Here is a 24,375-nt window from a genome sequence, read left to right as displayed (position 1 = left end):
GGAGGTCGCAGGCCCGGCCCCCCTGCCCCCCAGGCACGCACGTTTCCCTAGAGCCAAGGCCCTTCCCGGTGCGGCCCCGCCCCGCCCCGCCCCGCCCCCTGCTCGGCGCGGCCCGGCTCCCGCGGGGGGGGGGGCGGGGGCGGCGACACCCCGGGGTCCTGCGGGGCGGCCGCGGCCGGAGCATGCGCCGCCCGCCCTGCGCTGTGCCGGGGCCGGGGCCGGGCCGGGCCGCCGCCGCGTCGGGACTGGCCGGGGCTCGGGGGGGGACGGCGGGGCGGGGGGCGGCGGGCGGGGGCGGAGGAAGCGTCGCGGTCCCCGGGAGGAGCGTCCCGGCCCCGAGGAGCCCCCGCCGCCGCCCGACCGTGAGTGGCCGCGCCCCCGCCCCCGGGCCCAAGGGCAGCGCGCCCCGGGAGGGGGGAGGCGGGGGGGGCGGCGCCCCGGGAGGGGGAGGCGGGGGGTGCACCGGGAGGGGGGAGGCGGGGGGGGCACCGGGAGGGGGGAGGCGGGGGGTGCACCGGGAGGGGGGAGGCGGGGGGGGGCGGCGCCCCGGGAGGGGGAGGCGGGGGGGGCACCGGGAGGGGGGAGGCGGGGGGGGCACCGGGAGGGGGGAGGCGGGGGGTGCACCGGGAGGGGGGAGGCGGGGGGGGGCGGCGCCCCGGGAGGGGGAGGCGGGGGGTGCACCGGGAGGGGGGAGGCGGGGGGGGCACCGGGAGGGGGGAGGCAGGGGGGGCGGCGCCCGGGGAGGGGGAGGCGGGGGGGGCACCGGGAGTGGGGCGGGAGGGGGGAGGCGGGGTGGTGCTCCGGGAGGGGGGCGGGAGGGGGGTGCCCCTGGAGGGGGGCGGCGGTGGGGGGGCACCCCGGGAGGGGGGCGGCAGGGTGCTCCTCGGGGCGGTGGGGGGTGTCCCGGGAGGGGGAGGCGGGGAGGGGGGCGGCAGGGGGGGGCCTCGGGAGGGGGGCGGCGGGGGATGCCCCGGGATGGGGGCGAGAGGGTGCTCCTCGGGGCGGCAGGGGGGGTGCCCCGGGAGGGGGGCGGCGGGGGGTGCCCCGGGAGGGGGGCGCGCTGGGCTTTGTGCTGCTCGGGCCGGGAGCGCGGGTCGCGGCGGCGGCGGGGCCGGGGGAGGGGACAGCAGTGGCGACCCGGCGTGTGCACCGCAGCAGCGGCCCGGCCCCCTGCGCCCGCCCCCTGCGCCCTCCCCGCCCCGCCCCGCCCCTCCCTGCCCGCCCGGGGGCGGACCCATCCCTGCGGCCGCGGCGCCCCCCCCAGACCAACCCCAGGGCCGGGCGGGATCCCGGCTCAGCGGGCCCCGGGCTTTCACACTCCGGCTGCGGGTGCGGGCGCGGGTGCGGGTGCGGGTGCGGGTGCGGGCGCGGGTGCGGGTGCGGGCGCGGGTGCGGGCGCGGGTGCGGGCGCGGGCCCCGGCCGGTGCTGACACCCCCCGGGAGCTGTCCCGCGGCGCCCGTGGCGTCCCCGGGTCGGGTGGCCGCGGCGTCGGGACCCCCGGGGCCGAGCTGTCGGTGGAGCCGCCGCGGGGGCCCCTCGGGAGGCGGGGAGCGCCGCGGGGAGCGGGAGCGGGAGCGGGAGCGGGGAGGGCTGCGCGCCGCCTGCCCCGGAGCCGGAGCCGGAGCCGGAGCCGCCGCCGCCGCCGCCGCCGCGTCCTCCCCCGCGTCCTCCCCCGCGTCCTCCCCCGCGTCCTCCCCCGGCAGGTGCTCGGCGCAGCCGGCCCGGAGGCTGGGGCTGGGTTACGCTGGGGCCCGCGGGAGGACCGCGGAGGAGGGGGGCGGGGGGCGGGGGCGGGGGGCGGGGCGGTCAGGCCGCTGCGCTCGCCGCCCCGCAGGTGGCTGCCCCGTGGCCCGCGGGGCTAGGATGTGGTGAGAGGATGGATGGGGCTTCCCCCTGCCCGGGCTCACGATGGCCAGAGAAGACTCGGTGAAGTGCCTGCGCTGCCTTCTCTACGCCCTCAACCTGCTCTTCTGGGTGAGTCCGGGGGCTCCGCTGCGCCGACAGGTGGGCACGGCCGGCCCGGGCTTCCCGCAGGTGCACCTGGCGCCCAGGGCCCGGCTGCGGAGCGCCGCACCCTCTGTTCTTCGCAGGAGTAAGTTTTGATCTTAAAATGCCTTTGACCTAGCTCCAGTGCTATTTGCGACTAGGAGGAGAAAAAGGAAGAAAGAAAAAGAAAGAAAGGGAAGAGAGAGAGAGAGAGAGAAAAGAGGGAAGGAAGGAAGGAAAAAGAAAGAAAGAAAAGAGAGAGAAAGAGAGAGAAAGGAAGAAAAAAGAAAGAAAAGGGAAAGAGGGAGAAAGAGAAAAAAGAAAGAAAAAGAGAGAGAAGGAAAGAAAAAGAGAAAGGAGGGAGGGAGAGAAGGAAGGAAAAAAGAAAAAGAAAAAGAAAGGAAGAAAAAAGAGAGAAGGAAGGAAGGAAGAAAGAAAGAAAGAAAGGAGAGAGGCAGGGGAAAGAAGGAAGGAAGGAAAAAGAAACAGAAAGAAAGAGAAAGAAGGAAACAAGAAAGAAAAGAAAGAGAAATAAAAAGAAAAAAGAAAGAAAAAGAGAAAGAAAGAAAGAAAGAAAGAAAGAAAGAAAGAAAGAAAGAGAAAAACAGACCTCTACGCCTGCATGCTGCTGGCAGTAAAATGAGACTTGAAGTGAATCTAGGGATATAAATAAACGCACGTGCTTGTGCTTGTAGATAAGAAAGTCGAGAGAGACGACCCAGGGAACTGCTTGTTTTCGGGAATTTCACATGACTGTCCACGCGGAGAATTGCTTCCTCACCTGGCACTAGCCTATGACACCCGGTGGGGGCAAGCAGTCTTACTGTGTTGTTGTAGGGGTTCACACACAGGTAATCCTATCAAAAGACTGGGGTACGCTTTTCTGGGAGATTCCGTACAGCCTGAAAAGGTGGTTTTCATGTAACTATTTCTAAGTTGGCAAAGTTTTGAGGAATTTTGTGTGTGCTGTTGGAAAATCCCATAACCATTTAAGGAAATAAAATACATAAAATTTAACAAGCTCATGGAAATCTTTATGCCGAATGAGCTAGTGACTTTCTATGCTTTGCACCCAGGCATAAATTTTCATTAAGTGTTATTTAATAATCACATTATTGTGCATAAAACTTACGAGGAAAATATAAAAATTTAAACTTTGTTGCTTGGGGAAGCTGAGGTGCTTACACAGATAGTTTTTCTTGCCAGTTTTGTATTCTATTGGTAATTATATTCCAACATTTTCAGTTAGAAATTTTAATGTGCGATTTATTTATCTGGCTGACTCGATGGCATTTGCCAGCCTCTTTTCATAAGGCTAGTAGGTGTGGATGACATTTTGGTTTGAATTAGTCCCTATGGGTGGCTCCATTTTAAAATGACAAATTAAGCCTTACTTCAGCGAGTCATCCAGAAGATGTCTAAACTGGCAGCATTTTTCTCTGTTTATGAAAATGAAAAAGCCTCACTGAGTTAAACTGACCACTTGGAAATGTAAAATCACTAATTGATCTTACTGGGATTCTTAATTCTAAATACGCACATTTTTCAAGGAGTCCTTCAATCACCTGCTTAGCCACCAACTAATTGCTTGTAAAAACAAACAGATCCTAACAAAATTGTTAAGATCTTGAACTGTTTAAAAAATTATAACAATACCACTTCTATTTACTCCTTTTCCATTTTTCTACTTTATGCTTTTGAATTATAGAATCATCACATGTTTATAACTAAAAGGGGATTTAAAGATGACGTGATTGAACTTCCTTACTTTGTGAGTGAGAAAACCAAGTGTAGGTTGGTGACTGGCCAGCGGTCAAATGGCCCAATAATGGCGACAGTATCAGTAGCCCCCACTCAGTTTTCTTGTTCCTGCATAATGCCTTTACGTGGATGATTACGGAGTTCTCAGTCTTGGAATTACTAGGATTTTTGGTGTAGCTGTCCAAAGAATAGCAATTTGAATTTTCCTAATAATCTGTATTATGGGGGAAGACCCCAGTCATTTTAAAAAAAAAATGATATTGGGATCCCTGGGTGGCGCAGCGGTTTGGCGCCTGCCTTTGGCCCAGGGCGCGATCCTGGAGACCCGGGATCGAGTCCCACGTCGGGCTCCCGGTGCATGGAGCCTGCTTCTCCCTCTGCCTGTGTCTCTGCCTCTCTCTCTCTCTCGCTCTGTGACTATCATAAATAAATAAAAAAAAATTTAAAAAAATGATACTGCTCTTCTGAGTAATGAATCTGCTTAAAAAAAAAAAAAGAACTTTTTCCTTAAATTCCTCCAGGGTTTGTTCTATCCCCAAAGAATATAAAATGTTGTGTCTTGGCTGTTATCCTGTAATTTAACTTTCTCACGTTCTGTGGGCACGTTCTGATATATTTATTTATTGAGATCCCTCCTCCCTTTCTCCAACCCTCTTCCACTAGCTTCCCCTCCAACAAAATAATCCATGTGAACTGCCTGGTATGGATCCCTCTCTGTTTTTCTTTATGTCATACAAAGCTGTATTTACCCCTACCTGTCCACATACACCCACTCACGCACCTTTCTATGTACTTTCACAATGTTTTTTTTTTTTTTTTTTTGGTTAAATTTTGGTTTCCTCGTTTAGTCGCCGGAGTAGGGGTGCTGCGTGGGAGACACCTGATAGGGACAATAACAAAACAGCGCGCCCTCACCTAGTTCTTGCATTGGCCTGGCACATTCGGTGCTTCAGTCTGTGAAATGGGGATGAACGTCCTCCTGGCTTAGAGTTGCTGTGAGGATCAGCGTCAGTATCTGCAGGGGCCTGTGCAGTTGCACGTAGCCGCGTCTATGTGGTGGGAGTAACAGTGGAGAGAAGTATTTGCGGTCATTACCGTCTTCCCAGGGTCGCGATGCTCAAGAAGATGCTCGGGGGTGGATTGCTCGGTCCAGGGAACCGCTGCGGTCGTCCTAGCAGCCAGTGTTATTGTTGTGATTAATACCGTTACTGCTACTAGATTTCTTTGACCCAGAAATCCTGTCTTGGGCATCTAGGCCCTAGAAAGAAGACACGCCACCCCCCCCCCCTTATATGCACACAAATATTTGTTGCCGTCTTGCGGGTGTTACGGCACTTTTTAATTTGAGTCAGTTGGAAAGGCTCAACGTGTCATTTCACTGCTGCTGTGCTTCTGTTTCCTCCCCTCCCAGTTGAGCTTGAGCATAATTTTCTTTAGACCAGGAGATGTTTCTTATATATTATTTCACTTTATAATTCATATTCATGAACTATTTCATATTTACCATAGAGGCTTGCCTTGTTGTTTGTCCGCTGACTTCATTGATGCTGTTGCTATACAATAAACAGATTTTCATATGCTGTTTTTATTAGAATTTTTCTTTTTTTTTAAATTATTTTTTTAAGACTTTATTTATTTATTCATGAAAGGCACACACTCAGAGAGAGAGGCAGAGACCCAGGCAGAGGGAGAAGGAGGCTCCATGCAGGGAGCCCGATGTGGGACTCGATCCCGGGACTCCAGGATCATGCCCTGGGCCAAAGGCAGGCGCTAAACCGCTGAGCCACCCAGGGATCCCAGTATTAGAATTTTTCTCTAGGATTTTAGCTCTTCTCTCATAGTCTTCTGTTCTTTCGAAGCACCCGCCTTTCTTGTTTTCGTTAGCGTTTCTTTTCCGCTGTGGGCTGTGAGCTTATTTTATATAATTAGAAATATCTGCTGGGATTTTTGTTGGAATTGTATGAAATGCATATCCAACTTTGGAAGAATTGGCATTATTCTTTTGGTGGTAAAGCAGTGTTTGCAGATGCTATATTTCCTTGCTGAGTCAGACATAGTTTTGAGCCTTGTGCCAGGCACATTCCTGGGCTTTCTTACACCCGCTCGTCTAATTCTCCGAACAGCTCTGGAAAACTGTTTGTTTGTCGGGTAACGAGAGGTTACTCGGAGAAGTGCAGTAACTTGCTATGACTTGCTAGTAAGTGGCAGGACAGGGACTCAAAGTCCAGATTTTTTTTTTTTCCTCCCACGTTTTCGTAGGAGTCGCACTGCGGGCCAGGTGGGTGGTGCGGTGGAGAAGCGGGCCGCTTCCCCCGGTGCGTCCGTCCGTCCGTCCGTCCGCAGGGAGGGCTTAGCTGTCCACCCCCTCACCCCCAGCCCTGGAGTGCTGCTTCTCAGACGAGTCACCTGGCAGATCCTCGTTCAGCACCTTGGGCGTGTGGGGCCTGGAAATCTGCTTTTCTAAAAAAGCAACGTGACGTCGTTGGTCTGAGTGCCACGTGTCCAGGGCCCAGGCTGCCGTCCTTGCTTTTAGTTCCCCCTGGAATTCGGCGCAGAGCGAGCCAGCGTAGCAGGTGAGCCCGACTTCTTAACTCAGACTTCGCCTTCTGAGCCTGGAGAGGGATGGGCCTCGCCTCTCGTTTTGCAAGACTGGGCAACCTGCCCTCGTGACCTCGGGGGTCAAAAGCTATAGCCTCTTAGTCTTCACTTGGCATTTTGAACAGTTTTTTTCCCCTGTGCATTTTCTACTGTATCAGTACCATCTCCCGTTCTCTACCCAAAAGGATTTTAGGGAAAAGAAAACTGAATCTTAACTGGGTACCTATACATCTTTGTTTGGCTGTTCTGAGAGTTGAAAATCGAACAAAGTGGGTTTTTTTTTTTTTGAGTATATTTTAAAATATGAGGCATAGGCCTACGAGGAAACAATTAGATCACAAATGTCCTGCTTTTTCTCCCTTGCCATGGATCCAGCCCTCTTGATTTGCCATCTGTTGAGTGGCTCTTCCATGTTTTGAAGAAGCATGATCCCGGTACAGCTATCCCGGAGTTAGCACGCGGATATTGAACCTTCTAGGTTTGTCATGAGTGTTGTGGGTTTGTAATGGGAGAAGTCACTTGGGACATGGTGCACGTGAGTGTACTGCCCAGAGAACTCTTTTGAAGCCACGATTCACATTCTGCCCACAAAGAAGCAAGGAATGAGTTATTTTTACTTCGAATTTATCCCGCTTTTACCATTTAAATGGCATATTATTTAAGTAAATGAAAGCTTTCCTCCATTTTAAAGGCAACTTCTGTGGCTTTATGATATGAATGCTTGTCATTCATAGATGGTAATTTTCTGCTATTACAAATATGGATAAATATGGTTGTTTCTGGAAGTTCCTGAGGTTGACGAACACCTGACGTTTATCAAATGTTTGTTTATTATTTTTAAAGATCTAATATCCCATCGTTAATTTTCGAGTCCTATTACCCTCCAGCAGGTAAGAGCCATTGCTTCCACCTACCATTGCGAACAAGAATAGCGATAGAGACACACTCCTCTAATGAGCTAGGGAAAGAAACGTAGAAAAGAAAACCTAAGAAGTGGGCAGGGAATCTAGTTCACTTTTGGGATCAATGCAGGGCAAATGAAACCGCAGAAGGTCAGTGTTCCGTTTCTTTTTCCTTGGCCATATTAGTGAACCTTAGCTGTTTGACTCATGGCACACCCTAAAGAGATTCATGGCAAGTGGACATTTGTATTCACTTTTATATAGTCTTATAAAGATACAATTCTTTAAATTGAAGCCCCTAACTTTATACTCTGAAGGTCACTGAAGTTTGCTTTATTATTTTTTTTTAAGATTTTATTTATTCATGAGAGACACAGAGAGAGAGACAGAGACACAGGCAGAGGGAGAGGCAGGCTCCGTGCAGGGAGCCCGACGTGGGACTCAATCCCAGGATCTGGGATCACGCCCTGAGCCAAAGGCAGACGCTCAACCACTGAGCCACCCGGGCATCCCTGAAGTTTGCTTTAATTCTAAGGAGTAGAGGAGAGCCTTCCAACAAATGTTAGTGCTTTTTTCCTAAGATCTATTATTTTTTTTAAAGATTCACTTATTTTATTGAGAGAGAGCATGTGCATGTGAGGACAAGTGGGAGGGGCAGAGGGAGAGGGAGAGGGAGAGACTCCCAAGCAGACTCCACACTGAGCGTGGAGCCCACCTCGGAGCTCAATCCCACGACCCTGAGATCACAACCTGAGCCGAAACCGAGAATCAGATGCTCAACCAACTGCACCCCCGCCCCGGGCGCCCCAAATGTTCGTGCTTTTTAAAAAGAAACTTTAAAGAAACTTTAGTCTCAGAGATAAAGCTGATAGGTGCTTTTTTTTTAAATATTTTATTTATTTATTCAGAGACACAGAGATTGAGAGAGAAGCAGAGACACAGGGAGAGGGAGAAGCAGGCTCCATGCAGGGAGCCTGATGTGGGACTCGATCCCAGGTCTCCAGGATCACACCCTAGGCCGAAGGCAGGTGCTAAACCGCTGAGCCACCGGGGCTGCCCTGTTTTTTTTTATACGATGTGGCCCCAGCTGAGCAAAGGTAGTCCTCACAGGGTTCATCAGGACCGCCCTTTGGAGAAGGGCATGGGGGGGGTGCTTGGGGGCACATCCTTGCTGCGGGCCCGAGCGTTTCTGACGCTGAGCTGCCAGCCTCCAAATAATTAAGACTTGACTTATTTTTATATTTCAATAAATCACAATTCTAATCCTTTTTTTTTTTTAAGACAAAAAGGAATTTTGAGAGTACCTAGTCCAATTCTCCGTTTTCAGGAGGAGCAGAGGTTGCAGAAGTTTGGATTACTTGCCCAATTACCTGGAGGGAGAGAACCGTAACTACGCTCCCCATCTCTCTTCTGCATTCTGCTCTTTGCTACTAGATTTGACATAAAAAGGAAAGTTCGAGTAGGTATTTTTAAACATCTGTCAGCCTTGAATATAAACTACTGGTGTCACAGTTACCTTATGTGAGACTCTATATTATGGATGGCAGACAGTTGAAGGACTTAAAAGTCTATTTTGTGACTTTGCTCTTTTTCTTTGGTGGAAACTGTAGGCATACGTTTCAAAGTAGTTTAGGGATTGTGCACACACAAAGAACCCTGGTTTATTTTATTTTATTTTTAATTTTTTAGAACCCTGGTTTAGAAAACAACTTGATTCAATCCTTATTTTTACATAATTAGATTTGAGCAAAACCAGATTATGTCTCCCATGCAGCAAATTTCATACGTGTGAATATTTGTCGAGAGCTAGCATATTCTGAATGTTTTGCAAGACAGAACGTGGCAAACGTCCTGCTAATTAGTACATGAAGTATATATTTCTCTACTATTTGCGTTACTTTCTAAACATTTTCTTGAACTACAAGCAATATTTTGCAATACTGCAGAAAATGTAAGGAGTCACATGCCTAGTTGCCTATGATAATCACAGTGTTCCTAGTAGTTTAATCATGACGAGTGACAGTTAAAGAATTATTTTATTTTAATCTGGAAAATCAGTAGAAAATGGCATTATGAGTAAGGAGTCCTGAATGGCTTGCATGATCTGTGCTTCTAGATTTAATACATCAGGGCTGGCACCGAAGCGACCTCATCTCCTTTTAGCTGAGTTTCTTGCTTAGCGTGCACTCTGTGTGTTGTTGCTGCTCCGATTTTCTCAACCCCGGTGAGGAGCATCACTCCTCGAGAATGAAACTGTTCCCAGACATTTAATGCAGCTGGAAATAATGTCATAATAAAAACCAGCTTAGTCTGAGAGTCGCTTGTGCGCCGTTAGATAAAGCTTTGTGGTGATCGTGTGTATTTTGACGGACGTCCTGGGCATGGCTACGATGCTTGGGCAACTGGTGTGCAAGAGCACGGTAGAGTCAAGCAGGAGTCTGTGGTTTAAAGGACACTTGAGAACACTTGAAGCAGCTTCTGACCCGATATATAAATCTTTGATCTTGTGATTCAGCAGGCATCTCTCTCCCCTGGAAAACTTCCAGGGGTACAAAGCTTAGCGGTCCCTAAAGCGGCCCCTGATTTTGCCAGCCTTCCCGTCGAGCCCATCCGGCAAGTTGAGATCGGTTCCCTTTGAAGCACTGATCCTCCGGGTCACCGCCGACTAGCTGCTGGGCCTCTCGGGCGGTCGGCGGGCCTGCTGCTCCTCCCGTCGGGGTTCGCGGGGTACGCGGGCGGGCGGGTGAGAACACAAGAGCAGGGCGGTGCCCCGCCAGTCGTCCAGGGCCCAGGCTGCGGGGCAGGAGGGGTGGGGGGGCTGGCGCCCCAGGCCTTGGAGCTGGTCGCGGGGTTGGGGGGAGGCCGTGGGCCCAGAGGCCTGGGGTCTACGCGGGCCCGTCGGGGAGGCGCGAGCAGCTCTTGGTCCTGGGTACGGCCCGTGTGCAGGGACAGGCTGGAGACGGCTGCCAGGTGACCAAGGATGGCCCGGGGCCCTGCAGGAGAGCGTGGGGGGCAGGAGGGCTCTCCAGGAGCCACCGCAGCTCCCCCAGGGCTCCCTGCGCTGCGGGAAGGCTTGACGGGAGCCGGGCCCACGGCTCTGGAGACACTGGCATCGCCTGGCAGCGGAGAGGCCCACGCGTCTGCAGCGGCGGGACGGGGAGGACACGGCCTCGGGGTGATGAGGGCCCGGGCAGAGGGCGCCGGGCAGAGGCTCGGCTGCCGGCCAGGTCCAGCTCCTGCGGCCCAGGCGGGAGGCAGTGGCAGGGACACGCGGGCCGGAGAGGGCTGGAGGGGGCAAGGAGCGGGCCTCGGGGGGCCCAGCTGAGGCGAGGCCAGGCGGCGGGCGGCGGGGGAGGGCTCCGGGCAGGAGGTGGCCTGTAGCCAGGCCTGGCTCTCCGGGTCCTCGGGCCGCGGGGTGAGCGCCCGCCCGCCGGCGTCCTGGGCCCTGGAGCGCGGCCTCTGTCCCGGCCCCTGCTGCGCCTTCTGACTGCGCCGCCCTTGCCCAGGTGCTCCTTCCCCGCTGACCCTGACGACGGCCCCTCAGGCCCCACCGACTTGAGAAAGGTCCCTCTGACCCCGTGGATCGGGTCCGGCACACACAGGGGTCCTTGGAGCAGCCTGACGCAGCCCCAGCACTTGCCGCGGTTTGCACTCACACATTCCTACCTTCGACGGTGCCTCCGCGTGTCCCCTGGTCGAGTCCACGGCAGAATCGAGACAGGGCCTGGCGCGGCCTCTCCACCCCACGAGGCACCCGGCCTCACAGCCGTCGACCACTGTATGTTTTTTGAATGAAAGAATTATTTCAAAACCATGCACTTAGGGCAGCCCGGGTGGCTCCGCGGTTTAGCGCCACCTTGGGCCCAGGTTGTGACCCCGGAGTCCCAGGATCGAGTCCCGCGTCGGGCTCCCTGCATGGAGCCTGTTTCTCCCTCTGCCCGGGTCTCTGCCTCTCTCTGTCTCTCTCTGTGTCTCTCATGAATAAATAAATAAAATTTTAAAAAAAACCCGATGCACTTAGCCATTCTACACTATTGGAAATGTCTTGCAATCGTGCATTTTTTGTCATAGACGGAAGAACAGCGTGTGACGACCACTGATAGTCTGCTGTGCCGAAGTGAGGCATCTGACGACTTACTGGTACCCTGTCTCAGAGCCATGGTATTGAAAACTGGCTAGGACAGCCTATAAGAAATTAGAGATGGAGAAACCAAGATCAGTTATTACAACTTCAAAGAATGATAAGGAAAGGAGAGACTCGTTTATAATTGCCCAAGAATTTGAGGTAATGAGGTACAATGTCGCGTTAATAGACTTCCCTGAACCCCGTGGAGCGTACAGGCATTGGAAGGTCCACGTACAGCCCAGGCGAGGGGGAGCGGGCGTAGGCTCAGATCTAACCAGGTGGTCCGGGGTCCCCTGCCAGCCCTGTGTGCTCAAGTAGGTTCTGTTATTATGCAGGTGTGAGGAAGCCAACAGATGAGACGACTGCCGTCGAAGGGATGGTTTATTATACTCACGGATCGAGAGAGAGAGAGAGAGAGAGAGAGGGCGTGAGCATCATCACGAGGCCCAGGAGGGGAAGCACTGGGGTCGGTGGCGAGGCAGGGCGGGAGAGGGCGGGCGCACACTCGTAGCGTGGCCGCTGCATCAGCAAGGCACAGGTGGGACAGGCAAGGAGGCTCGGATCGGCTGGTTTCAGTGCCTTCAGCAGCCTCTGGAGTACAGGGCTGTCCCTGTTGTCTGGGACTCGGAGCTTGGGGGGGGCGGCGGCAGGTGTGGAGTGGCCCAGAGTGAGGGTGTGCAGTGGGACAGGCGGTCGGGGTGTGGGCTCTGGGTCCGTCGGTTGGGATTTGAAAATGAAAAGTGTGAACCTGGAAGAAGGACTGCGCCCAAGGGTGAGGAGGGCAGGCAGCCGAGGCAGGGTGGCTCGGGCTCGGTGTCCGTGTGTTAGGGTGTGTCCGGCGTGACCATGTGGAACAGATGTTAAAGCCTCCGATTCACAGAAGCCAGAAGCGTGATTAATAAACCGTGGCTGACCCACGGGGTCGCTTTTATTAGGTTTCCACTCTGTTTTTATTCCCACCAGAAATGGGGAGAGGAAGAACGGGCCTTACCCTTCTCTGAACCGTGGTCTCCGGGTCCTTACTGTGCTCCCGGCCGGGCCCCCTGAGACTCTGCTCACCCAAGACTGTGGCTAAGCTGCCGGGCCCTAGCGCGGCCCCTACAGCCCGCCCCCCACGCCAGCCCGCGCCTTTTAAAATAAGAACCCCGCGTGCTGTGCGCCCGGCTCCTCACTGGGGAAGTTGATATGCTTCTCTCTAAGCTCGGAGGGCGGTTAGTGACTAAGCCCAAAGCTCCAAAGACCAGGCTTGGATTTGAATCCCTGCTCTGCCATTTACAGTCTCCGAGACCGTGAACAGATTACCTCATTTTTCTGTGCTTTATGGGACTTTCTGTGGTCTGTAATTACCTGCCTTATCTATTTTTTTCTTGTGCCCCACAAAAGGCTCACAGAGGCTGGGATCTAGCATCTCTTATTCATTGTCGGGTCTCCAGAACTAGCACAGACACTATGAGGTGTCGGAAAAATATTCGCAGCTGAATGAGGAAGGAGCAAATCCACGGGCGGGCGGGTTTTCCAAGCGGGTAGCCCTATTCCACTACCCAAGAGGTCCCAGGGCCCGGCCTCTTCTGTTTGCCTTGGAGCCTTCATCCAGAAAGCATTTTCATGACCACTGTCTGGGTCGGTACGGACTCATTCCGATCTGGTATATTCATTATTTCTGTATTTAAAGCTGAATCTCTAATGTACAATGGTAATTGAGGTCCATCCATTAAGATGCCAGAAATTAAAAAAAAAAAAAAAAAGCTGCCAGAAATTACTAAAGGACAAATTCAAGGTAAATGACGTCCTTAAGCATAAGGCACACTTTAGGGGAATCTCCATCTAAATAGGAAGGACCTTCAGAACCTAGGGGTTAACTTTAAAATATTTGAAGAGCTCTCAGGAAGACTTGTTCTACATGGTTGCTTTAACAAAAGTTTTTAAAGAAATTATGGACAATGTAAAACATATATATATGAGGATCCTTAAAAAAAACCTTCATACTATTGTCATACCTCAAACAATAATTTCTTAACATTTTCAAGCATCCAGTCATGTGAAACTATTCCCTGTCATCTCATAAATATCTCTCTGTTTTGATTGAATCAGCATCCAAATCAGGTCACCATATTGCACTGGGTTGTCTCTTAAAAATTTTTGACTTACAGTAGTTTCTTCTTCCTCCCTCTTTTTTTCCACATTAGCCAGTTGTGTGTTTTTTTTTTTTTTTTTTTTTAAGGAAACCAGATCATTTGTCCTGTGAAATCTCTCATATTCTCGATTCTGCTGATTGCAGCCCCACCCCATGGTGGCATTTAATGAGTTCCAATGTCTTCCCTGTATTTCCTAGACACTGAAAAGTAGAGCTGGAGGCTTGGTGAGATTCAGGTTTGACTTTTTGGTAAAAATACTTCAAAGGTATCTCTGGGTACTTCTGATTGCATCACTGTGGGGGACACATTATCTCTTCTTGTGATACTAAAGCTAATCAGAGGGGTCTGGTATTTCCCTTCAGCCTGGTGTCTCCACCCTGGGAGTTAGCCTTGCACGTCCCGTCCCGCAGTTGTCGGCCCTGACTACACATTAGAACATCTGCGGAGCCTTTACATATTTCTCATGCCTCAGTCTTTCTTTCTTTCTTCTTCCTTCCTTCCTTCCTTCCTTTCTTTCTTTCTTTCTTTCTTTCTTTCTTTCTTTCTTCTTTCTTTCTCCTTCCTTCCTTCCTTCCTTCCTTCCTTCCTTCCTTCCTTCCTTCCTTCCTTCCTTCCTTTTCTTTCTCCTTAAGATTTTATTTATTTATTTGAGAGAGAAAGGGAAAGAGAGCATGAGCAGGGCTGGGGGTGGAGGGAGAGGGTGAAGCCGACTAGCAGGCTCCCCCCAGATCTCCATCTGGGTCCCTGGATCATGACCTGAGCCAAAGGCAGATGCTGAACTGACTCCCCCAGGCGCCCCATCTCAGCCCTACTTTCAAGAATTCATCCAGGGTGAATCTGGGCTCAATAACTTTTTTTTTTTTTAAATTAAAGAGTCCTACATGATTTTGATGCACAGACAGGACTGGGAACTACTGACCTAGTAATCTGGGCAGTGGCTGAGGATCTTTGCCTAGAGATCCGTTATTTCAGAAGGGCTTGTGAGATAGTGATACTCTCATGCTTCCTGCATGTATTAGCAAAAAATCTATAAAAACTTTCATGAAGCCTTTGGTTCTTTCTTTAGTTTGCATAGGAAAGGTAGGATAAAAATTGGATTCCTACCAGTTTTCTGAATAATGAGTTGAATATCCACTATCCTACAAAGGGTTGACAAGTGAGTTTTAAGTATCATTGTAAATTCATAGATTTTAGCATATTTGATATTTCAAACCATTGCATTTTATTATCATCATCATCATCATTATTACTCTGATCATCTAATCATCACCATTATTACTCATCATCTAATACAATCATCATCTAATACATCATCATCATTATTACTCTGATGCTCTAATTGACCTTTAGCCAATGGAAGCACTTTCAAGTTAGCTCCTGTGACTTTTGTGGGAACATCAGTAGAATGGATTTGACTGCTTCTTTGCTATTATATATGACATGTCTTAGGCTCATCTTGTACATCTGATAATTTCGTCATTCTGTGGCCTCTTCATCTTCTTCAATTCCTGTCTTGACCCTGAAATCAGTCACTTAACAGTTTAGCTCTCTGTGTCCTATTTGGTGACATTCTATTTAGTGGCTATGATGGGATTACAAAACGGAATGGCAGATATTCCTAGGAATAGTGAATTTCTACACAGTTATTGGGAAAAAGCATAATGATTATGTAACAGAAGAAATCTTTAATTGTTTTAATGATTAATCCTACGGAAAATGTTGTATGAATCTTTGATCGCCAATTTGTATTTGTTTTTTTCTTTCCAGTTAATGTCCATCAGTGTGTTGGCCGTTTCTGCTTGGATGAGGGACTACCTAAATAATGTTCTGACTTTAACTGCGGAAACAAGGTAGGCTTTGTAACTAATGATTGATTTCTTTCATCAGGTTTCCTTAGACCCTACTTTCTAAGTAACTTTGCCCTCAGCCGTTTAGATGATAATGCTCTTCCACAGTCAATAACCTTTGTTGCAGACACTTGCATGTACGGCGCTTGCCCTGGAGAACGTTTCCGGGAATGGTAACACCAAGTTGCCTGTCCTCTGGACGGTGTGTCAGCTGTGTCATATTTGTGCATAAAGGACACCATAGCTACTTTTCTATAAGAAAGTGACTTCTTATCTTCATATTCCCCCGCTAAGGAAAACCAAAGTCCACATTGCCATGTTCTTCTCAAATTTCAGAAGGCTGATCCACTAATATCACGAGGGGCAAAATTACTTAACTTCTCGCAGCCTCTATTTCTGCATCTCTGAATGGGGACTGTCACATAGACTCCTCGAGATGTCTGAAGGGTTGACTGAGGTACATGTTTGTAAAGTCCTCGATACAGTGGAGCTCAGTAAACAGTAATGGCTAATTTATTATTATTAATTATTATTATTATTATTATTAGTGTTACTAGTATGGTTCTAGTTAATGATTTTTTTCATATAGTATTTCAGCAAAAATCATCTCCCTTCCTCTTTCTTTTAATATAGACCAATTTCCTTTTACAGAGCAATCTTTTGCATTTGGGGGAAGGGTCAGTTGGGTGGGCAGAAAGAGTGCTACCTATGGAGTCCCAGATCAGAGAAAAGGAGGGAGACTCTTCTCAGCTGGGCAACAGCAGGGCCTGTTTCTTTTCCTCAGGCTGAGGCTACAAAGCTAATAGTAGATGGACTTCTTATTGAGGACCCCCATCTTATAAGATATTTTAAATGAGTTGAGGTAGAAATGCTACCGCTTGTATATAAAAACAAAAACTAAGCATGACAAAACCAAAATAAGACCAGCAAGCAAGTTGCTGATAGCGCAGTGATTTTGTAAAGAGCTGCACAGTCATCGGGTTGAGGCATGATGCTTTAAAGGATTATTAACATGAACCTCAGTTGTGTCTTGTACCTTGTCTGAGGTGCATTTTGGTTATATTTTATGTATAATATGACGTCATTGTTCTTCTTTCAGGGTGGAGGAGGCTGTCATCTTGACTTACTTTCCTGTGGTTCATCCAGTCATGATCGCTGTTTGCTGTTTCCTCATCATTGTGGGGATGTTAGGATACTGTGGAACAGTGAAAAGGAATCTGTTGCTTCTTGCATGGGTATGGTGTTTACATCTTCTCTTTGTTATGGCTAAAAAGACCAACTGGCACTGTGTGATTTTTTTTCATCAGTGCACAAGATTACGTGCTTAGGGACCCGTGATAGCAGGTCTCTAATCTGTGGTAATTGTTCAACATCCTGTGAGAAGGGAAGCGTTCTTTCCATGAGAGATGATTTCAGCACAAGTATTTGTTGTACTCAAATGATGAGGTATGGAAATATGTGCGGCCTTTAATTATTTCACTCAGGCTAGGTGTTGGCGTTTTCATTTGAAAGTATGAGCTGTTTCTTCGTGTCATGGGCCTTATTACCACCCAAACGGACCCCTCGGTACTGGAACAAAGAAGTTGTAACAGAATTCTGGTTCTCTCTCTTCTTTTATAAACAAACTTGCCATAAACCCTATGTGGAAATTCAGGTGGTGAAGAAGCAAATGGATACTAAAATCCCAGCACTGGGTTTACACGGGTTAGTGGGTCAAAGTGAGTCTTGGCTTCCATAATCTTAGTGGGTTTTGTTGTGTTTTGTTTTGATTCTGAAAGTGTTGAACTAGATTGCTTCTTAAGTTCTATGATTCTGAAATGTATGATTTGACTTCTAACTCAAAAATTAGCAAACTCTTTTAACATTAAAAATCTGAGTCAATTTAAATTGACTAAATTAATTAAATTAAATTTTTTAAGCACACTGAGTTTTTAAAGTATTGCCTGTTAGTGGCAGCAGAAAGTGAGGCTGCTACCGTAATTGCAGACATCTCAGATTCTGTAAGAATTAATTCATTGGATATATTCCTTTCTTTGCTGCAGTTCTCAATGCTAGCTATGCATTAATTTCTTGAAGGGAATGTAAAAACAAATTTAATGGGGTGCTAATATGCTGAATATCTGAGCAGAAGAAAAAATCCTGCTTTGTAGCATTTGGAGATTTCCATGGGGTAAATATTTGCAGCATGGTCGACTTCAGGCTACCAAAGTGGTATCACTGAACACAGAGTTGGGGAGAGATGAGCACAAATTGGCTCTCAGGAGTCAACTCCTGCACACCAGTGCTTGACTGACTCCCAGCCCAAGCCAATTAAAACAGAATCTTGGTGTGAAACTGAACTACAGCTTTGACTTTCACAGGAACGACCCGTGTTAATATATTAGTTGGCTTTTTGGAGGATAACTGTTGGCTTCATGGACTCTTCAGGTCTATGATTGGGAGGAGGAAGTAGACTACACTCAGAGAAGGGGACCATGCCCATTACCTTGCTTCTCTCCACTTTGGTGTACAGTGAGGAGGATGGTAGAAGGGTTTGGAATCTTATTTTGCCATTTAAGATGTGTGGACAATGATTTAAACATAAACTCAAGGACTTACTTTATATGAAACTTAGAGTTTATAGGACAGAGAAGGTATTTTGAACTTAAAAAAAACAACAACCCAGAATCCTTGTTTTTCTTAAGATTTTATTTATTTATTGGAGACAGACGGGGGGAGAGACAGTGTGTGCGCAAGTGCATGAGTGGGGGTGGGGTGGGGTGGGGAGAGGGGCAGAGGGAGAGGGAGAGAATCCCAAGTACACTCTGCACTCAGCGTGGAACCTGACTCAGGGCTCCATCCCATGACCTTGAAGTCACCATTTGAGCCAGAACCAAGAGTCAGATGTTCAACTGACTGAGCCACTCAGTGCTCCACTCTCAGAATCCTTCTTTAAAGCGACAATCTTGGGGACGCCTGGGGGGGCTCAGCCATTTAGCGCCTGCCTTCCACCCAGGGTGTGATCCTGGCGTCCTGGGATCGAGTTCTGCATCGGGCTCCCTGCATGGAGCCTGCTTCTCCCTCTGCCTGTTTGTCTGCCTCTCTCTCTGTGTCTCTCATGAATAAATAAATAAAATCTTAAAAAAAAAAGTGACAGTCTTAGAATGCTGTCCCATTTACACAGGAATTTAAGAATAACTAGCCTTCCCCCTCTCCCCAACTTGTGTGACTCTGGACGGTGCCTGGACTGTGGGTTTGGGTGGAATGGGATAGCATATTTCATGGAACCTCAAAGACTTAGGAACATGTTTTGAGAACCATTCATACATTCCATTAGGGCTGCTTGAATGCTAGTAAAGCAAGCTGATGAAGAACCAAGCAATTTGGTCTCTGCTTGAGGCAGGAAGAGTCACTGGGACCTGTGATGAGAGGCTAATCTGTGAAGCTGGAAAGAACCGTATGATGTAAGGATGACATGGGGGAATGAAATCATAATGACAAAGATGATGATAAAGTAGTTGATATGAAGACTTTTATATGAATTACTTAATTTTGTGTCCTCCACCATGCTAATGAGATAGATGTTGTTATCCCCATAATATAGATGAGGAAATGAGGCACAGATTGGCTGATATGCCTGAGTCTGCATGGCTAGGAAGTGGAGAATCTGCTATTCAGACCATGGCCGTCCACTACGATATATCTTAACAGCTTCCCTATTTTACTCTATAGCTGCTGCCTTTTCCTGCGTGCTCATAAATGTTTCTCACGTGATATAAAACATTTTCCCTAGGGTCTTTCTTTTTTGCAACCTGATAACAATCATCTAAAGTAGATAATTATGAATGAGGTTCACAGAGGTTCAGGAATTTGTCCAAAGTCACTCAGCAATAATGGGTTGGAGTTTTGACTCAGACCTCAGTGTTCCTGACTGCCAAGCCCATTCTCATTGGGCCTTTACTGACATCTCTAGTAGATGCTTCTCAACCTTTGAAGTCCAGCATATTTCCCTAAATATAATTTCTTTTTGTAACCAGTTCCAACCAGCAGCCTACAAACAACTTGATAGTATGAACTATTCACCTCACCTATAGCTTTAATCAAACTGGAGTTGAAGCAGATCTTCATTTCGGCACAAGAAATAAACTACCATCCTCACCACCATATCTTGGATGTTATTTGAACACCAGGGTTGATTCCAAGCAGGTTTATTGTTTGAATTTATATTTGAAATTGTTAGAATACCAAATGAAAATGATCATCTTTAAGAGAAATGAAATGAAATGAAATGAAATGAAATAAAATAAAATATGAGCCTGACTATTAGATGGGATTCCACTACAAGGGGAATGGCTTCTTTTTTTTCCCCCCAAATTTTTATATAAATTCTAGTTAGTTAACATATAGTGTAATATTGCTTTCAGGAGCAGAATTTTGTGATTCATTTACATATAAAACCCAGTGCTCATCATAACAGGGGCCCTCCTTACTCCCCATCACCCCTTTAGCCCATCCCCCAACCACCTCCCTCCCTCAACTCGCCATTTGTTCTCTGTCCTTGTGGGAGAAATGGCTTCTTAAAAGGAGCAGAGGGGCATTGATGCAAAATAAGACAGGATGTTAGGTCTTTGGTGAATATTTGCGATGCAACTCTCATGTTTTCTTCCTTTGTGCACCCTTTTAGCTTTTTATCCTAATTAATATTTAAAGAAGTTCAATGCATTCAATCCAACTGATTCGTTTCCCTGTATTTGAAGTCTTGTTTCACTTTTAAGACCTGTGAATGAGATTTGCAGGAAGCGGCTTTTTTTTTTTTTTTTTTTTTTGAAGACAACCAGTATATAAAAAAAAGACAACCAGTATCTCTGATAGTTGCCATATCTTTTGCATGATTACCAAAAAAAAAAAAAAAAAAAGAAAGAGCTGGCCATTGGGCTCTGGTGCTGCTCAAGCAAAAGTCAGCACACCCATTCTGGTTGTGGGAAAAAGTGGGAGACTCTCAAAACAGATCTTTCTAACCCAACTTGTGCTCCCCTCACACCACTCCCCCAAAATACCACAACTGGGCAGGCTAAGAGGCCACCCACAGGAAAACATTTCTGGTGAACTTTGGTCATGAACTTTGACCCTTCTATGGAATTATAGCTGCAAGTTGTTAAAATACTTTAAGTTCCCATTTAAGCTACCCATGTTGGATGCAGGACATCCAATTAAATTTGGATTTCAGATAAGCAACACATAATATTTTAGTAGAAGTATGTCCCCTGCAGTATTTAGGATGTACATCTACAAAACATCATGCACTGTTTATCTGAAACTCAGATGTAAATGGGCATCCAGGCGTTTTGTTGGCTTAATCTGTCAACCCTACTCCAACGAGATTCGTTCTTAATAAAGGTGAAATCGTCATGGCACAGAAACATTTGTGTATTTATAGGAATATATTTTTTATATCTATAAGAAGAGTTAAATCCTAACTGTATTAGGGAAACAAGCCAAAAACGACTAGGAAAATAAACGTGAATATGCCATGACTTTCAAAGTGATTTTAGTAGCAGAGATTCCTTCTCTTTTTTAAAAGAGAAATTGAAGCTAAATGGAAATTGGTCTTAAGCCTTAGGTGGGTACTCCCGAGGCTTTTAGCTGTAGACTAAATGAAATTCATTTGTTATTGTGATTCTACTTTGCTATTAACATAGGCATTAGGAAAGCAGGGCCGGCTCGGGAATGTAAACATCAGCAGGCGTGTTTACAGTGTCGACAGCCCACAGCCCCCACTGTCACCATCAGGAGACCCCACTCCTCAGAGCCCGATGCTAATAGACCTCATCCTACCTCCCGCAAACCGCCACAGTCAGGCACTGGTCACAACTTACCCTGGAAGCACTGCACATGCTTAGGACCAAGGACCTTGTGTTTCAGAGGGAAGGTTTTTTTTTTTTTTTTTTTCCTCCCATTTTCATTATTCCAGAACATTTGCATATGGTTAACGATTATTCGGAAGTACTGGTAAAGCTTTCTTAAAATATGCAGTGATTGAATCAGATGTGAAATGATTCTCTTAATGGAAATCAAGTAAAATTTTAATGGCCATGAAGAAATTAACCATCCTCGGGCTTTTTCTGTGGGTTGAAATCCTAGTGCAAGGCGGGAATGCCTTTAAATAGTGATTTTCTACAGACTCTCCGTTTAAGGCCTTCTTCCGAGGAGTTGTACGTTTTATGACTATATAGCTAGTCACGAGCGACGCAGTCAACGTTAAACTATTAAATTGAGTATTTTTATTTTTTTCTGCTCATGATTTTGGTCGATAGCCTAGCAACTGTGTTTCTCGGTCAAGGTCCAGCACGTGGTGGATCGCGTTTTCAGCCTCTGCTCACCGGTTTACCCCGTTTTCTCAGAAGACACGGCGACTTTCTGTGGTTGGCCGTATTGTACGCAGAGGCAAGGGCGCCCCGGCCCGTCGCCGTCGCCAGCGTGCCCACACCGTCCCTGCCGGGGCCCGGCCTGTGGCCCTGTGCCTCCACCCCACTCCTCTGCAGCGCATTTGACTCATCACCAGCAGCATCTCTGTGAGACTTAAATAGGCTCCATTTGTCATTGCAAGGCATTCGCTAGTCATTTAGCCCTTAAAAAAAGAACCTTTTAATGTCCTTATCGTAAAGGGAACTCTAAAAATTCTGCCTTAGTTCCCTCTTCTTTTGTCAAAGAACCGAAACCGGTTCCCATTCCTTTCTCCCTTCCCCCCTTCCCATCCCCACTGCCGCCCCCCGAACCGAAGTCCCGTGCCCCGTCAGTGGTAGCCACGGGACATGCGAAGAGGAAAGGGAAGGAGCCAGACAAATAACAAAGCGAACTGCAGTATTGAAGTTATACGTAAAAAAAGTGTGGGGACACAGAATAAGGAGCGGTTGGAAACTTCTGGCAGGTTTCGAAGGAGGGTCTCTATTTGAGCTGTTTCGAAAGGTGTTGAAAATGTGTCCGAGGCTGTGGCGGAGAAGGGGAGCCGGGGGCTTTCGAACCACACGAAGAGCAAGAGCGTGCGTGCAGCACACGGGGGGGGGGGGGGGCGCCAGTCTGGGTGGCGGAGTCCGTGCGGGTGAGACGGGCACGAAGTCGTGCGGTTGTGAAGGCGTTTGTGGGAGAGCCTGCGGGGTCCTCGGGCTGCGAAGAGCCGATGGGCTGTTCTAGCACGGGGGGGGGGGGGCTGGGGGCCGTGAGCCCCGCTGGGGGCCACTCAGTGGTCCTCGGAGCCCCGGCTGGGGTCCCGACCCAGACTGTGGGGACCGGCTCAAGGTGGCTGAATTCCGGAGGCCCTGCTGGACGGGACGTCTGGGCAAACGTAAGTGCAGGTGGAGTGACGTTTGCAGTACTTGACATCAGCGGGGAGGGGTTACTCTAGGGGGAGGCACCTTTCCTGTGCCAGGACTCTGATCCACGCGGGTTCTCGTGCCACGAGAACCAGAATTCGTTGGAAGCTCCGTTCACATTTAGTCCTCAAATTCGCAGAGGTGTCAGGCAGAGGAAGCGGAAGGCCATGTGGACCTTCCTGGCCCCAGAGGCTGGATCACAGCCGCTCCCGTGCGCGCGGCGGGCCGGGGCCGGGTCGCAGGGCCCCGTCGGTTGCCCGGGCCTGGTGCCTTGGCGCCCAGCAGGTGTCTTGTCTTCCTGGAACCGAAGCGCGTCCGAGTCGGGGCCCTCGGGACGGGATGCTGCGTGCTCCTGGACTCTGTGCTTCGCGGTTCGAAGTGGAAGAGTCCGAGCTTTTGTATCGCTGACCTTAGCGTTGTTAGGCTCTGTCGTCTGTTGTTTCCTCCCGTCGACATTTGCGATGCTCTGCTTCACCGAGCGCCGTGCGAGCCCGCGGCCGGCGGGTGCGGCGGGGCCAGCTGGTCGCCGGCGCAGCAGGTGCACCTCGGAGGCGAAGCCAAGGGGTGGGCCTCGTCACCCCCCCCCGCCCCCCCATTGGTTGGCTTCCTCTGGCAAACGTGAAACAGCCGATGTTCATTTAAGTCGCATAGCTGTCTAGGCCTCCGCGAGTACAGGGATAAAGCAGGGGGGCAGAGGAACACATGTACAAAGTGAGAGAGTTGTCATTTCGGCCAATGAGGGAAGTAGCTTTTAGAGACACTTTCTAGAAAAAGTGATGTTTGATACTTTATATGCAGAGTCGCATGAAGTCCACGATGAAATAATAGTCTGTGAATCAAAGTTACGGTCTATTTCATGAAATCGCATAAATTCAAAACACTTTTTCAGGATCGCGATCCATATATTTTTCCCTTTTTTCAGATAAAGGGTGATAACAGGCCCTGGTGATGTGCTCGGGTTAAAACGAATCTCCTCAGCTCACAGGACAGAAACGCTAATTTAAATTTTATTTGAAATGTAGAAACACGGTCGTCGTATCACTTAGTACCTCCGTTGAGCAACGTATCTGAGTCATTCTGAAGTAAGTGGTTATCCCTGCATTTTCTTCAGATCACCACTGTTTTAGTTTTCAAACTTTAGAATTTCAAAACTACAAATTTCCTCAAAATGAATGACCACTATAAAGACATTTTTGAAATACTGTCCTTAACAAAGGTACGATTGTTCTTAGATGATACTTGCCAGCGTAGGAATTGTTTCTTATTAAGTAAAAATACGACTTTTTTTCCGTGCCTCTTCTGGGAAGCAAGCATTTAAAATATTTTAAGGTTGCCAGTTCTGCGCAGGATTTACACCTGAGTGGACCCTATGAATGGAGCATTTAGTGAAACCGTGAGAGGTTTGCCTTCATAATTAGAATATCCTAATTCTAAAAGTTTTCTCTTTGTGCTATGAAAATATTTTAAAGGCTGGAAGGCTGGTGGAGAGGGCAACCGTGCCGATGTGTTTGGAGCGGGGCACGCGGGCTGGACACTGTCTGTGTGAGTGTGTCGTGCACACTGTGAGCCTAAGAGTCACGGGGTCTTTCTTTTGCTGCCTAACGCTGGTGGCACATCTGTCCTTGCCTGTTGCTGAGCCTCCTGCCCATTTACCTGGGAGAAAATCGCTG

General features: G+C 48.9%; 1 protein-coding gene across 7 annotated transcripts in view; it reads left to right on the top strand.

The window, feature by feature from the left end:
- Positions 1–223: 223 nt before the first annotated feature.
- Positions 224–24,375, top strand: part of TSPAN12 (tetraspanin 12) — a 63,916-nt gene continuing 39,764 nt past the window's right edge. For 2 of the 7 annotated variants that reach the window (XM_055314713.1, XM_055314711.1), the window contains exons 1-5: positions 224–362; positions 1,836–1,975; positions 8,576–8,634; positions 15,277–15,359; positions 16,456–16,591. In XM_055314713.1, coding sequence (XP_055170688.1) covers positions 1,882–1,975; positions 8,576–8,634; positions 15,277–15,359; positions 16,456–16,591 — 372 coding nt within the window. In that variant the 5' untranslated portion in view covers positions 224–362; positions 1,836–1,881. Of the gene's footprint in view, positions 363–1,215; positions 1,330–1,835; positions 1,976–2,682; positions 2,839–7,619; positions 7,810–8,575; positions 8,635–15,276; positions 15,360–16,455; positions 16,592–24,375 lie in introns of those variants that run through there. The other 5 variants (XM_055314712.1, XM_055314714.1, XM_055314715.1 and 2 more) reach the window with 5 other exon arrangements.

This window comes from Nyctereutes procyonoides, unplaced genomic scaffold, assembly GCF_905146905.1.
Source record: "Nyctereutes procyonoides isolate TBG_1078 unplaced genomic scaffold, NYPRO_anot_genome, whole genome shotgun sequence".
Classification (NCBI taxonomy): Eukaryota; Metazoa; Chordata; class Mammalia; order Carnivora; family Canidae; genus Nyctereutes; species Nyctereutes procyonoides.
The sequence above is the reverse complement of the archived record's forward strand: the minus strand, read 5'-3'. Positions and strand labels throughout refer to the sequence as shown.